Source organism: Leguminivora glycinivorella, chromosome 8 (assembly GCF_023078275.1).
Source record: "Leguminivora glycinivorella isolate SPB_JAAS2020 chromosome 8, LegGlyc_1.1, whole genome shotgun sequence".
NCBI lineage: Eukaryota > Metazoa > Arthropoda > Insecta > Lepidoptera > Tortricidae > Leguminivora > Leguminivora glycinivorella.
The window spans coordinates 24,802,434-24,816,730 of record NC_062978.1 but is presented as its reverse complement, the minus strand read 5'-3'; the positions used below and the strand labels follow the sequence as shown (position 1 = coordinate 24,816,730).

Sequence of the window (14,297 nt, the reverse complement as noted above, 5' to 3'; positions counted from 1 at the left end):
TTAGGCTCCTCAACATTATTTTTTTTAGAATTGAATACCTACAAGTTATAAACATAACCGTTTGGTCTTAGCGTTTATCTAAAGGCATGTAAATTAAAGGGAAGGAAAAGACGAAGGAATAGTTATTTGTTATACAAGGGGGCAAAGTTGTATTTTAACGCCGAGTGTGGAATTGAAAAACGAGCAGGTGAAAGGATTCTATAGTTGAACCACGAGCGAAGCGAGTGGTTCGAGAATAGAATCCTGAACTTGCGAGTTTTTTAACACACGAGAAGTAAAATACATTTGCACCAGAGTGTAACACAAAACTTTTCCCCTCACTATAGCGAGGAAACCACAACGCAAAAAATGCGTTTATCACTGCTTCCAGTAGTTCCACAGGTGGTAAATCATCTTTATTACTAGATTCACCTACTTTTATCAATTTTAAAGCAGTTAATTTGACTTTATTCAAGGTCAAATTACTTTACCCACTAGTGGATAAAATGCGTTTTTACCCGCTGGTATTAAAGGACAAAACACGTGTTTCCGAGCTAGTGAGGGGAAAATAAAAATATCGCAAGCTTTTGATATACTCCCTGTCACAGTACGAGCTATTCGGCCGGTGCCGGTGTTCGAAGCGGTAACCTTTCCTTTCTCTGTTTACACTTCAGCGGCATTATTTTTTGATATCTTTTCCCAGCATCCCGCATCATCGCAGCTCTAAACAAAGACGTGGACCCTTGCACAGACTTCTACGAGTTCGCATGCGGTGGCTGGATTAAGAAGAATCCTGTGCCGGAATGGGCCACGTCATGGGACCAACTTGCAAGGTAAGACCTACCTTAGAGAACCTTCCTCTTACGGCCCAGCCACGACATTGGTCTAAGCGCGACAGCAGTGAGCGGCGGCCGTACATTGGAGCGAGACACAGCGATGGGACTTTTCATTCGCACGTATGGCTGCCGATCACCGCTGTCACGCTTAGACCAACGTCGTGGCCGGGCCGTTAGACTTTTATCCACATGAGCGTCTTCCAAGCGTAGGTCAAGTCATCGTTATCCTCAACCAAAACGTTTGCGTGTGGCGGAAATCTGAGTTTGCGTGTGGCGGCACGATCAAAAAGAACCCAGTACCGGAATGGTCTATACCATAGGACTTACGTGCAAAGTACGCTCATTCACATACATCCTACACATTAAGCGTCTCCCAAGAGTTGATGTCAAGGGTAACGATGCGTAGCGTTGGCATTTTCCTTGGGAAAGGTTGAGAGTAGGGTTTCTGCTCGAGAGTCTCGAACTCGAGACTTCTCGAGAATTTTGGCTTCATTCGAGACGAGAAAAATGGTCGAGAAATCAGAAACCCTAGTTGAGTCTCCTGTTTCTGCCTTCTTGTGAATGTATTTAGGTATAGGTACTTACTTAGGAATAAGGCAAAGTGGGTAGGGAATTGAGCCGAGTGCTTAGGCACGCCTAGGTTACCGTTTTATTTAATTTACTTAGGGCCACTTGCACCAACGAATACAACAACAATAAAAACACAACAATATAGAATAGAAGTTTAGTCCTTATAGAATAGTGTTGCCCTTATATAATAGCAGTTTAGTCGCACAAAGATGATTTTACTCGGCAGGATCGATCCAGAACCAATTTGCCTGGTTTTCTTTTCCCCTTGTCCCATCTCTTTTGGCACTTACAAAGTCTATCTTTCCAGGTTACGAGAGCGGCTAGTGTCAGACCTGCGGGAGCTCCTGGAAATGGAAGATGATCCCAGTCTGCCGCAGAGCGTCCTCAAAGCCAAGGCTTTGTACAGGACTTGCATTAATGTCGGTGAGTTGTCAGTGACAAGTTTGATAACAGCTCCTCTATGTTATTACTATCAGAAAACGTTCAAAGAAAATTTATGGGTCCTCTCATTTTAAAAACAGAATATTTTCAGTAATTTTTCGAAGAATTATCTGTGGATAAGTATAAATTGCCCGTGTGGTGACAGGCTAAGAATTTCACCACCCCCTTTCTTCCTTTGGGTGTCATAGAAGTCGACTGTGGGATACGGATTAAATTGTGGCGTGTAGGCGAGAGGCTGGCAACCTGTTACTGAATTGTCACAATTTCGTTTTCTTTCAACCCATTTTCAACCCCTTAATTGCCAAGAGTGGCACTGAGATTTGAATAGTTTCATGGGCTCTGTCGGGCTCTGGCTCTGCCCTTCATGTGATACAGACGTGATTGTATGTATGTATACGTTGAGAGATTTAACATTTCCATCCCCAGATAAACTGGAAGCAGAGGGAATCAAACCAATCCAGAAGATTCTAGAAGACTTAACCCTCCCACCGCGCCCGCCGAGCGAGGCCTCCGCTAACTTCAGTTGGGAATACGTAGCGGGGCGGGGGAGGAGGGAACTAGGGCTCAGTGTGATCCTTAGCGTCCAAGTAGCTGAGGATGTGAGGAATACTAGCAGGAACCGAGTTGTGGTAAGCCATTTTATTATGTCTTGTCTCCGTTAACAGACTTTTGAGTTTTCGATGACAGTCAATGGATTGAATCGTCGATATAGCTATACGCCATGGACACCCGAAACACCAGAAAGGTTGGAACGGTATTTTACGAACACAGACGACAATGCCAAATATGTATTTTGAATTTGATATCCGCTACAATATGAAATGAGGATGTGGGTAATGTTTTTACTGTATTAGTTATGGAATAACCCACATTTAATTAATCTCACAGATGATTCAATTGTTTATAATCTTTTTATTGTTTCATCCTCAACGGATAAAATACAGGTACAAGTATTTGCAGATTTATATTTCCGACCGTCGACTTTGATAAGGATAATCGGGTTCTGCAAAACAAAATTGTTTTCCTTTAAGTACTTATGGAAATTTCTCTTTAGTAATGCTGCCTACTGCATAGCTACACGAAAATTTTTAACTAGAAATTCTTAAACGACAATGAAATTTTCTTTAAGAATTTGGCTGAAGCAGTGTAATTGTGTAGTTCTCAGAATGACGTCATTATTTCCACAAATAACAAGATCAATGTTGGTGCCCGGATTTTTGACATTTGCGATAGTAATGCTGGTGCAGTCTGAATCCTAACTTCACCTTTATGTAATACTAGCTTTTTCCCGCGGCTTCGCTCGCGTTAAAAAGAGACAAAAAGTAATAGCCTATGTCACTCTCCATCTCTTCAACTATTTCCACTTAACAAATCACGTAAATTCGTCGCTCCATTTTGTCGTGAAAGACGGACAAACTAACAGATACACACACTTTCCCATTTATAATATTAGTATGGATTTTGTTTAAGAATGATATCTCAACAATTAAATGTAATTTCAGGTAGAGCAAGTGTCTCCCGGCTTCAGCGAGCGTTACCTACTAGCTCCCGAGCAGTTCTCACACGAGTTGGATCAATACCACACGTATATCAGGGAGATGATATCCCTGGCTGACCCACTAACCGACGCGGAGGAATTCGCTGACGATATCGTGGCTTTCAGCAGGAGTTTGGCCAAGGTTAGTGTTAGAGCAGTAAGTCCGGAGTTAGAACAGTACCACACGCACCAAATTACCTTTTCTCCTTATGTTTTGTTTGACCGACATTCGGTAAGTGCATCAATGCAAGAGCAAGAGAGAAGTTTTAAGCGACATATAGCTTAGTAAAAGAACTTTTTAGCCGATACACGGTCTCTAGTTAATTTCTACCACGTAACACTATAACACTTTAAGTTCTCGCGCTTTGTACACATATTTAAAGTCACACACAGGTCGAACGCGATTAATTAACATTATTTTTACCTTTTTTCCCAACGTTTCGGCCAGGTTGCACTGGCCGTGGTCGCGGAAGACTGACGTCCCAGCAAAATGTCACCGGAGATGTAAACAACACAAAACTACCCGATATTAATTTATATAAATGTTCGGGGTAGACAAATAAATATAATCTACCCGCTTTTAGTTATTGTTTATTTCCCACCGCAGTCTTCCGCGACCACGGCCAGTGCAACCTGGCCGAAACGTTGGGAAAAAAGGTAAAAATAATGTTAATTAATCGCGTTCGACCTGTGTGTGACTTTAAATACACGTAACACTAGTAGATTATTAATTCGTAAAACGTCCAATATTGTTTAGTCATCCGCTCTGTCTATAGAAGGGAAACTAAAATAAGATTGTCCATTATGATTTCAGATCATGACGCCAGTGGAGGTGCGCCGGAGCGGCACCCACCTGTTCCACGAGGTTAGCGTGAAGCAGCTCGTAGAAGGATCAGCAGGCGGCCCGGCGCAGTGGAAGGATGTAGGTTCCTTACTCTGTCTTCTTATTAACTCTTCTTCAGTAGGTCCCTGCTGCTGTGATGTCGTTCGACACCCCTGCCGGGGGTGAGTGGTCCCTTCCGCGCTGGGCGCTGTGAGGGCTGTATCGGGTCGCGCCCCATCCTTGTGGGGCAATCTTACGTCGACGTTTTGGGGACGACTGGGCCTTCTGATGAGTGCTCCTTTTCCTCTTCTCAGTAGTTCCCTCAATGCTGAGGATCGTCACATCATGTTATTGTGTCCATGGAGGATTCTAGTCTTCAACAGAATGAGATGATGTCAAGTCCATATGCATCTGTTCCTTGCCAAGCGTATGGCCTCGTAAAGAATTGGGTCATTTTAATTGCATAACTTAATGACTGCTTATGAAGAAGGAAAACCACGTCGTCACGTCAGCAGGCTTAGGCAAACAGAGCTGAAGAACTGCGTTTTCGCTTTTCATTGGCAAAATCCGATAAAAAACCGGCCAAGAGCGTGTCGGGCCACGCTCAGTGTAGGGTTCCGTAGTTTTCCGTATTTTTCTCAAAAACTACTGAACCTATCAAGTTCAAAACAATTTTCCTAGAAAGTCTTTATAAAGTTCTACTTTTGTGATTTTTTTCATATTTTTTAAATATATGGTTCAAAAGTTAGAGGGGGGGGACGCACTTTTTTTTCCTTTAGGAGCGATTATTTCTGAAAATATTAATATTATCAAAAAACGATCTAAGTAAACCCTTATTCATTTTTAAATACCTATCCAACAATGTATCACACGTTGGGGTTGGAATGAAAAAACCCTAATAAAACATTTTTTTCCATTTTTTATTTTTGCACTTTGTTGGCGTGATTGATATACATATTGCTACCAAATTTCAGCTTTCTAGTGCTTACGGTTACTGAGATTATCCGCGGACGGACGGACGGACGGACGGACGGACGGACGGACGGACGGACGGACGGACGGACGGACGGACGGACGGACGGACGGACGGACGGACGGACGGACGGACAGACAGACATGGCGAAACTATAAGGGTTCCTAGTTGACTACGGAACCCTAAAAAGCTTTAGATATGTTGGATCTAAAGCTTTTTTTATCGGATTTTGCCAATGACGCGTCCTAATCATGTAGAAAGCCTGAGTAACACCAATCTGTTTCCAGCACGACTGGGAGAAGTACCTCGAGCTGGTGTTCTCCAACACAAGTGTGGTGCTGGACAAGGACGTGGACCGAGTGATCGTAATGGACCTTCCCTATCTGCAGAAACTGGCAGTTCTGCTCACGGAGACCAAACCTATTATCATCGGTAAGTGATCATGACCTGTAGAACCTTTTTTTACGTTCTCTCATCACTGTACCAGATGAGGAGTGTGCTTCATAGCGTTTGACCATCTCATAACTTTTATTAAGGGGAAATCCAACGTTGCTGCGGCCCGGGATTTAGGGTAGACCGGGGACAATAGAAACACGTTACGGTTGAAACAAGTCAAATTTCTCGAAAACTACAATACCTACGTGGAATACCCAATACTCACGATACGAGGTCGACCATTTTGCAAGTTTGAACCAATAACGATCGGGCACGCGAGTGACGTGGTAGTGACAGGGAGCCGATGAACATTTTCGACCCAAAAAGTAACTATTGGTGCTTTCGTATATTTTTATCTAATTTTGTGTACCCGTGTAGTATGAAAATTTTAATTCGCTAAGTGATATGAGTGTGGATTCTATAATATTTTAAGTGCCATGAAACAGTGATGAAGTGTCGTTAATTGGTAAATAATTGACTTTGAAATCAAACATGTGTTGTGGGGACAATAGAAACAACGTCCTTGTGGACGATTGAAACGTTTCAAACGTCCCTGTGTTTTAATTGTCCCCACAAGTAAACCAACTGTCAATGCAATGGGGTTCTGTTTTTTGTAAGTATAACAGCGTGCAAATTCCACGAATGAAAGTAGCAATATCTACGTTTAACTCTGGCCTGAAAACAGAAGAATGTGACCAACAGATCTTCAAAAATGTCTACATACACTGCACACCGTTGTTCTACGGACTGGTTATGATTGAAACATGGTTATAATTGAAACACCCACTTTTGTATGAAACACATTAATATTTTTTTATGACTATTCCATAGAATTATATCTTACTGTTTCATAATAACCAAAACGTTAAATTTATAAGTAAGAAGTTACCGAAACAAAGAATATTAAAAGTCAAGTATTTATTTTTTTACATACGTTTCTTATGTCAAGATATTGAAAGAATCTTCAGGCGCTGATATTTATTGTATAGTTTCTTCTACAAAAGTGATCTTTTGGTGGTCTGTTTTTGTAACACGGCAGTCATTAATAAAGATATGAATAAAAACATTTCTTTATTTTTCCCAAATTTATAAGGGGTGTTTCAAATGACCTAGCATAGTGTTTCAATTGACAACCATGTGGGGTCAACTGAACCACTCTCCCGCTTCCTCTTTATTTTCATAATACAAGATAACCATGGGCAACATACCTTTAAAACTAATTTTGTTTAAAAGCCAAATAAATTTCCTTCTTAAAAATAACTTTCTTATCTTCCTAACTATTCAAATTAAAATGCTACAAGCGATTAAGTATAAATTGTTTCAGTTGTCCCCGGTCTACCCTACCTACTAAAATCTGTCTATCGCTATCTCCTTGCTTTAGGACAAAGTCTTAGGAAGACCGCCGAAGTAGGTACTCCTCCGCACCCTAACCAGGCAAACATTTCATATACCTACTTGCCCCAACCCGAGAAAATGTGAGAATCGATGGGATAGCTCATTACAGTCATTACATAATGTACATGACCCAGTGGAAACGCCAAGCTCTCTTAGAATGGAGTTGGGCAATGAGGGTCCAACCGAGAAATTACTAAGATTAGGCCCAAACACGACGTATCGCTAGGCTAAGCCATCAACCTACGAATTCGTCCCAGTATTTGTTTTTAAACACGCTCCTGTAACAATTGCAATGCGCAACGAAATTACCCAATCTACTGTGATCAAATCATATTTGTATAGGCATTAGTCAATGCGTATTGTGCTGTACGCTTTAACATGAAAATCTCGTCATGCACTGTTTGTTGATGCCTATCTCAATACAGGAGCGCCTGACCTGAAAGGTCATGTGTAGCTATATTGATGTTACATTTGTATTTTGAATTAAGCAGTGCGGGCAAGACCGGCATAGTTTATTTGAAATAAAGTTTGAGTGGATAAAACTCTATAATTAAGGCAGTCTGGCGTAATGCGCGTGGTCCTATGGGATAGCAAATATTATATTTTACAAAGCTTTTACAGTATTTTGGTGAAATAAGGTACTTTTAAGTGATAAAAATCACATTTTTTAAGGCTCGGCGGGTTGACCGTTCTCCCGCGATGAGCACGGAAAGACCGTCTAGTGCTTGTTGTCGCATAATTTCATATGAGACTAGGTTCCAAAATCATGATCATTGTTATTTTACGTAATAACGGGGCAGAATGTGCTAGATAATTATTAAAATAACGTTGAAATTTTGAACATATAAGCATTTTTCTATTTATAAGGCAAGACCGGCATATGTCCCGTAGATGGGGTTCATAACCTTTTCTTTTCAGGTCCAGATATTGCATAATACTGTTTTTCCAACGAACACCTGCGAATTCAATTTAGTCACGATATTACAGGCTCATATAAATCCAACTACTTATCTGTTTTTGAAACTATGTTATTAAGAAAACGTAATAGGATATTAAGATACGTGAATTAGTTTGGTAACATTTCTTAGCAATGCTTGGTTTTGCTATAGTCACTACAGTATGAATGAATTCGTTATTTTTTTTTCATCATACTCGCACACTAAATGTGATTTTGCACGCAGGCGGAGCGTGAGTTATAGAAAAACCGTTCTCCCAGGGGAGTTATGAAATTTCTAGTACCGTATTAAATTTTATTTTATCTTTTTACATATTTTTATATTGCAAGTGTGATGAAAAACATTGTGTGTAACTCGGGGAGTATGAATATTACAAACTCGAGTCTTTAAATCGCTCTGGCATGCCGTCACGATTTAACTTACTCTCGTTAGTAATATTCAAGTTCCTTCCCTTGATGCACTATTTATCCATTACAGCCTTTGTTAAAATACGTCAAATTGGCATTGTTAATACTGTGGGGTCGGAATGGCCTTGTAGCCATATCTTTAATTATAATTATAATAATTTGTTATTTATCTTGTATAAATTCCAGTAATTAATCCCATTAATATTAATTTATGTGTCTAATCTTGTATAGTTATAGGTATTTATAACTGATATTAAGATTATATAATACACAAATAAATAAATAGTTCAATAATAATATTAAATAATTTATATACAAAAACTTAATATAAATATATATTAAAATTACTCGCGGACAGAGCGACCCATGTTTGTTAGTAGATATCCAGTTGGTATGCACTTTGTCCCGGCACCGATAATCCGTGTGCCGCTGTAAGCGCTGCGCGCCGCTCGGCACGGTCTAATGGCCGGCCGCCCGCTGCAGCGCTCACAGCGATGTATTGTGCGCGGCGCCGCTTGCGCCGCCAGTACCTCATAGACCTCGCCGCGAAACGCATGTTCTTTGTTGTGCTTCCGGGCCAAATCGCATTCCGCTCGCATTTAATTTAATTATTTTGCTTTCTTTCGCTTTCGCTCTTTCGCCTTCCACTCTTTATTGACTGATGTGTTTGTGCTAACTGTTTCTTCCGTGTGACGTGTAAATAGACAATAAATCGGTGTGCAAAAGGACGCTTAGTGCTTATTATTCCTCTCCGCATCTGCACCCGCTTATCTGCACGCTTACTGCTAGCACCAAGGCAAGTTATCTACCTACCACGTCTACACTGGTGACCCCGACGTGATACGACGTTGTTCTACGGATGAAATTTCTTCGGTCAAAGTAGTGTCGGGTGAGTCAGAATATCATCGCATACTACTAGAGTACCCCGACATTACTCGCCCATCTGGCGTTCATCGGGTTCCCAAGCATAATGTTCTTCATTTTATAAGAACTACTCCAGGGCCTCCTGTGTCTTGCTCTCCTCGACGGTTGGCCCCGGATAAATTGAAAATTGCTAAGGATGAGTTCTCGTCGATGCTTCAGAATGGAATAGCTAGACCTTCAGAGTCACCATGGTCGTCACCTCTACACCTAGCCCCTAAGAAAAACAATGGCTGGAGGCCTTGCGGTGACTACCGTATGCTGAATGCAAGGACAATCCCGGACAAATATCCCATTAGGCATATTCATGATTTTGCTCATAATATTTCTGGTTGCCAGGTTTTCTCCACCATCGACCTTGAGAAGGCGTACCACCAGATCCCTGTGAACCCCGAGGACATCCAGAAGACCTCGATCACCACGCCGTTCGGGCTCTACGAGTTCCCGTATATGACGTTTGGCCTACGGAACGCTGGCCAGACGTTCCAGCGGTTCGTGGACGAGATGGTAAGAGGACTGGATTTCTGTTACGCCTACTTAGACGACTTCTTGGTGTATTCGAAGGACGAAGTTACTCACAAAGAGCACCTGCGCCAGCTGTTCACCAAGTTCCAGGAATACGGGATGGTCATTAACACTTCTAAATGTGTCTTCGGTGCATCGGAAGTAACGTTCCTGGGCTACAGCATCTCAGCCGCAGGTACCAAGCCCCTTCCGTCCAAGGTTGATGCCATTAAAGACTTCCCGGCCCCGAAAAATGTAAGAGAACTACGCAGGTTCCTAGGGATGCTCAATTTCTACCGTAGATTCATCCCTGGGGCAGCAGCATCTCAGGCTCCACTTAATGCACTTTTAACGGGATCAGCGAAGCCCTCTCATCCTGTCAACTTCAGTGCTGAAGAGCACGAGGCCTTCAATGCTTGTAAGGACAGCTTATGTCAGGCTGCGTTGCTAGCGCATCCAAATAGTCAGGCTAGGCTGGCCGTCGTCACAGATGCCTCTGATATCTCCATGGGCGCCGTGCTGCAGCAGTACATCGACGGAGAATGGCAGCCTCTAGCGTTCTTCTCGAGGAAGTTAAGCCCTGCGCAGCGTAAGTACTCACCATACGATCGTGAGCTTCTGGCCATATACGAAGCGCTCAAATACTTTAGACACATGGTCGAGGCCAGAGACTTTACGATCTACACGGACCACAAGCCCATCTGCTTCGCTTTCAACTCACGAAAGGACAACTGCTCACCCAGACAGTTCAGGCATTTGGACTTTATAGCGCAGTTCACTACTGACATACGGCATATCTCTGGGAAAGACAACGTGGTGGCAGATACCCTGTCGCGCGTTGAAGAAATCACACAGCCGATCGACTTAGAGAAGCTAGCCCAATCCCAGATGAGAGATCCAGAGTTACAGGACCTCCTGCAGAGTGACAGCTCGCTGCGCCTAAAGAAATTCAGGTTGCCAGGCATTCAGGCTGAGCTGTATTGCAACGAGAAGGACCAGACGCTCAGGCCTTATGTCACGAAGGAGTTGCGCAGGCAGGCGTTCCAGAGCTTGCACTCCTTCAGCCACCCTGGTGCCAACGCTTCCATCAAGCTCGTCGCGGACCGGTACGTTTGGCCAGGCATCAATAGAGACTGCCGCGAATGGGCACGTACCTGCTTGGCATGCCAAAGAGCCAAGGTCACCCGCCACGTCTCTGCGCCACTAGGGACTTACAGACTTCCGAGAGCTAGGTTTATGCACGTCCATATAGACCTCATTGGACCCCTGCCAGTGTCTCAGGGTTATAAATACTGCCTTACAGCCGTCGATCGGTATACTCGTTGGCCTGAGGTGGTACCGCTACATGAGATCACGGCAGAAGCCGTTGCAAAAGGCATTCTTCATGGCTGGATATCGCGATTCGGCTGCCCTAACGACATTGTGACAGACCGTGGCAGACAGTTTGAGAGCTCCCTCTTCAGGCATCTGTCTGAGCTAGCCGGCTTCCAGCATCGTCGTACAACAGCGTACCACCCTGCGTGCAACGGCCTCGCGGAAAGATTTCATCGGCAGTTGAAAGCTGCCATTACCTGCCACGCGACTGGCAACTGGGTGGATACTTTACCCTTAGTCCTACTTGGTATACGGAGTGCCTACAAGGAGGATCTGAACGCTTCAACTGCCGAGCTCGTGTACGGCGAGCCACTGAGGTTACCGGGAGAGTTGCTACATGCCAAGTCACCAGATGACACTATTGATGTGACAGATTATGTCGCACGCTTGCGTAAGTTTGCCCATAACCTCACTCCAGTGCCAGCGTCGCGCCATACGACCAATAGGCGAGTCTTCGTCTATAAACATCTTGACACCGCCAGCCACGTGTTGCTGAGAGATGATACGAGTCGTCCACCACTGCAACCAGCGTATACTGGTCCGTACGAAGTGCTTAAACGAGGTGACAAAGTGTTCAGATTACGTGTGAACGGCAAAAGTGTAACAGTGTCAATAGACCGTATTAAGCCTGCCTATGTATTGGCTGATGTACCTCATGTACCATCTCCTATCCCATCTATTCGACCAGCTCCAGAGACTGAAAACACTATCAAAAAGACCAGGTCAGGTCGTACAGTGCAAGTCCCTGATTATTACTAACTTCTGTTTTTATCGCCCTGCCGGTCTCTGGAGGGGGGTGATGTGGGGTCGGAATGGCCTTGTAGCCATATCTTTAATTATAATTATAATAATTTGTTATTTATCTTGTATAAATTCCAGTAATTAATCCCATTAATATTAATTTATGTGTCTAATCTTGTATAGTTATAGGTATTTATAACTGATATTAAGATTATATAATACACAAATAAATAAATAGTTCAATAATAATATTAAATAATTTATATACAAAAACTTAATATAAATATATATTAAAATTACTCGCGGACAGAGCGACCCATGTTTGTTAGTAGATATCCAGTTGGTATGCACTTTGTCCCGGCACCGATAATCCGTGTGCCGCTGTAAGCGCTGCGCGCCGCTCGGCACGGTCTAATGGCCGGCCGCCCGCTGCAGCGCTCACAGCGATGTATTGTGCGCGGCGCCGCTTGCGCCGCCAGTACCTCATAGACCTCGCCGCGAAACGCATGTTCTTTGTTGTGCTTCCGGGCCAAATCGCATTCCGCTCGCATTTAATTTAATTATTTTGCTTTCTTTCGCTTTCGCTCTTTCGCCTTCCACTCTTTATTGACTGATGTGTTTGTGCTAACTGTTTCTTCCGTGTGACGTGTAAATAGACAATAAATCGGTGTGCAAAAGGACGCTTAGTGCTTATTATTCCTCTCCGCATCTGCACCCGCTTATCTGCACGCTTACTGCTAGCACCAAGGCAAGTTATCTACCTACCACGTCTACAATACCAAGTAATTTTTTTTAGAAGAGCGTTTTAAACGTCGTTATTTAATCGCAAGTAGGCTTAGTTCTGTTCACCACTTATAATTCTTCACAACTATGTCATTTTTATTTAATACTTTCGAATGATATTAGTAATACCATACGAATCATTACCAAAACTGTATTTCGAAGTTAGAATCAAACAGAAGTTAAAGTTATAGTCAATAGACGGTCTTTCCGGGTAGACGGTCTTCCCCACACTGACCTTAATTAGAACTCCAGGCCTTCACAAACAATAGTCTATGTAGTGTGTGTTTACTAAATAAGTTTATTTTTCTACAATATCACCCAGTCCAGTCTGATCATATTCTGCAGTTCCATCTTTAACTTTGGACGTTTATATTGTCCATGAGTCCACTAGAAGATCGTTGAAATAAAAAGGCCTCGCAGAGCCGACTTCACCCAAATCTAGACAAGTTCCTCTGGCTTTGCCGGCTACAAAAACGTAGGAAACTTGGGTCTGCCTACATGTTTTGACCCATTTATGCATCATCATCACGGGTCATGGGAGCCTGGGGTCCGCTTTGAATTAATTAAAACTTCGGGCCTTGATCACAAACAATAGTCTATGTGGTGTGTGTGTTTACTAAGTTGACCCATTTATGCATAAATGTTCTAATTTCAGAACGATTCCTCTGGTGGAGCGTCTTCTCGACCGTGGCTCCGATGACTCTCAGCGCTTTCCGTGACCTCGGCTTCGCGTTCAGCAAGGCCGTGTTCGGGCTGCAGCAGCGAACGCCAAGGTGGAAGAGCTGTACCGCTAATGTTAATGCCAACTTTGGGGTGGCGCTGAGCTATCTTTATGTGAAGAGGCATTTTGACCAGACTTCGAGACAGAAGGTAAAGTTTCCATTTATTTTTATACATTTTTTTTTTGTAAGAAACCTTCAGTATAATAGAAACGTCCAAAACTTGAAAGATCGTGATGAAATTTTTGACTTCTCTGGTTCGAATCCAGCATGTCCAACTTTGAGGCCTTGGTATTTTTTTCTTTTGTATGTGACATTTATTTCAGTTTAATAGTGAAAATAGTAGTGTGACTACTAAAAAAAGATACATCAAATTAAAATATATTCGATGAAAATAATTTAAGTAATTTGTTCTTGGAGTTCCCTTGTGATGTTTTTGACTTCCTTTGGTATGATGACTTTGACTTCAAGTGCAATTTTCTCAGACGCTTCTCCCGGCTTACAACTTAGCCTTAGATTAATTACTCTTTATCTTTACAAGCGTCTAATAACTAATCAATGAGGAACTTGGTGACCTCTCTCAGACAATAACTAATCCATATAGTGCTTCGAATCAGCAGAAAAGAAGATTTCTTATGGAGATTTTCAAAAACATTCTCAAGGGAAATTTCTTGTCGCTTTGATTAATAGTTATTCGAAATATTTCAGGCTATAGAAATGGTAGAAGATGTGCGCTCCGCGTTCGCTGCGGCGGTTAAGGAACTTGACTGGATGGACTCCACAACCAGGGTGAAGACCTTGAACAAGCTCAGTGCTATCAGGAATTTCGTAGGCTTCCCTGCCTGGCTGCTCACACATGAACAGTTAGATAAACATTACAAACATGTAAGTATCAAGATTAAA

General features: G+C 42.6%; 1 protein-coding gene across 2 annotated transcripts in view; it reads left to right on the top strand.

The window, feature by feature from the left end:
* LOC125228590 (neprilysin-4-like) overlaps nt 1–14,297 on the top strand; it is a 97,016-nt gene that overhangs the window by 72,908 nt on the left and 9,811 nt on the right. For both annotated transcript variants that reach the window (XM_048133212.1, XM_048133211.1), the window contains exons 4-11: nt 683–812; nt 1,693–1,808; nt 2,253–2,455; nt 3,329–3,505; nt 4,178–4,285; nt 5,447–5,591; nt 13,331–13,545; nt 14,103–14,279. In XM_048133212.1, the coding sequence (XP_047989169.1) occupies nt 683–812; nt 1,693–1,808; nt 2,253–2,455; nt 3,329–3,505; nt 4,178–4,285; nt 5,447–5,591; nt 13,331–13,545; nt 14,103–14,279 (1,271 nt within the window). The remainder of the gene's footprint in view (nt 1–682; nt 813–1,692; nt 1,809–2,252; nt 2,456–3,328; nt 3,506–4,177; nt 4,286–5,446; nt 5,592–13,330; nt 13,546–14,102; nt 14,280–14,297) is intronic.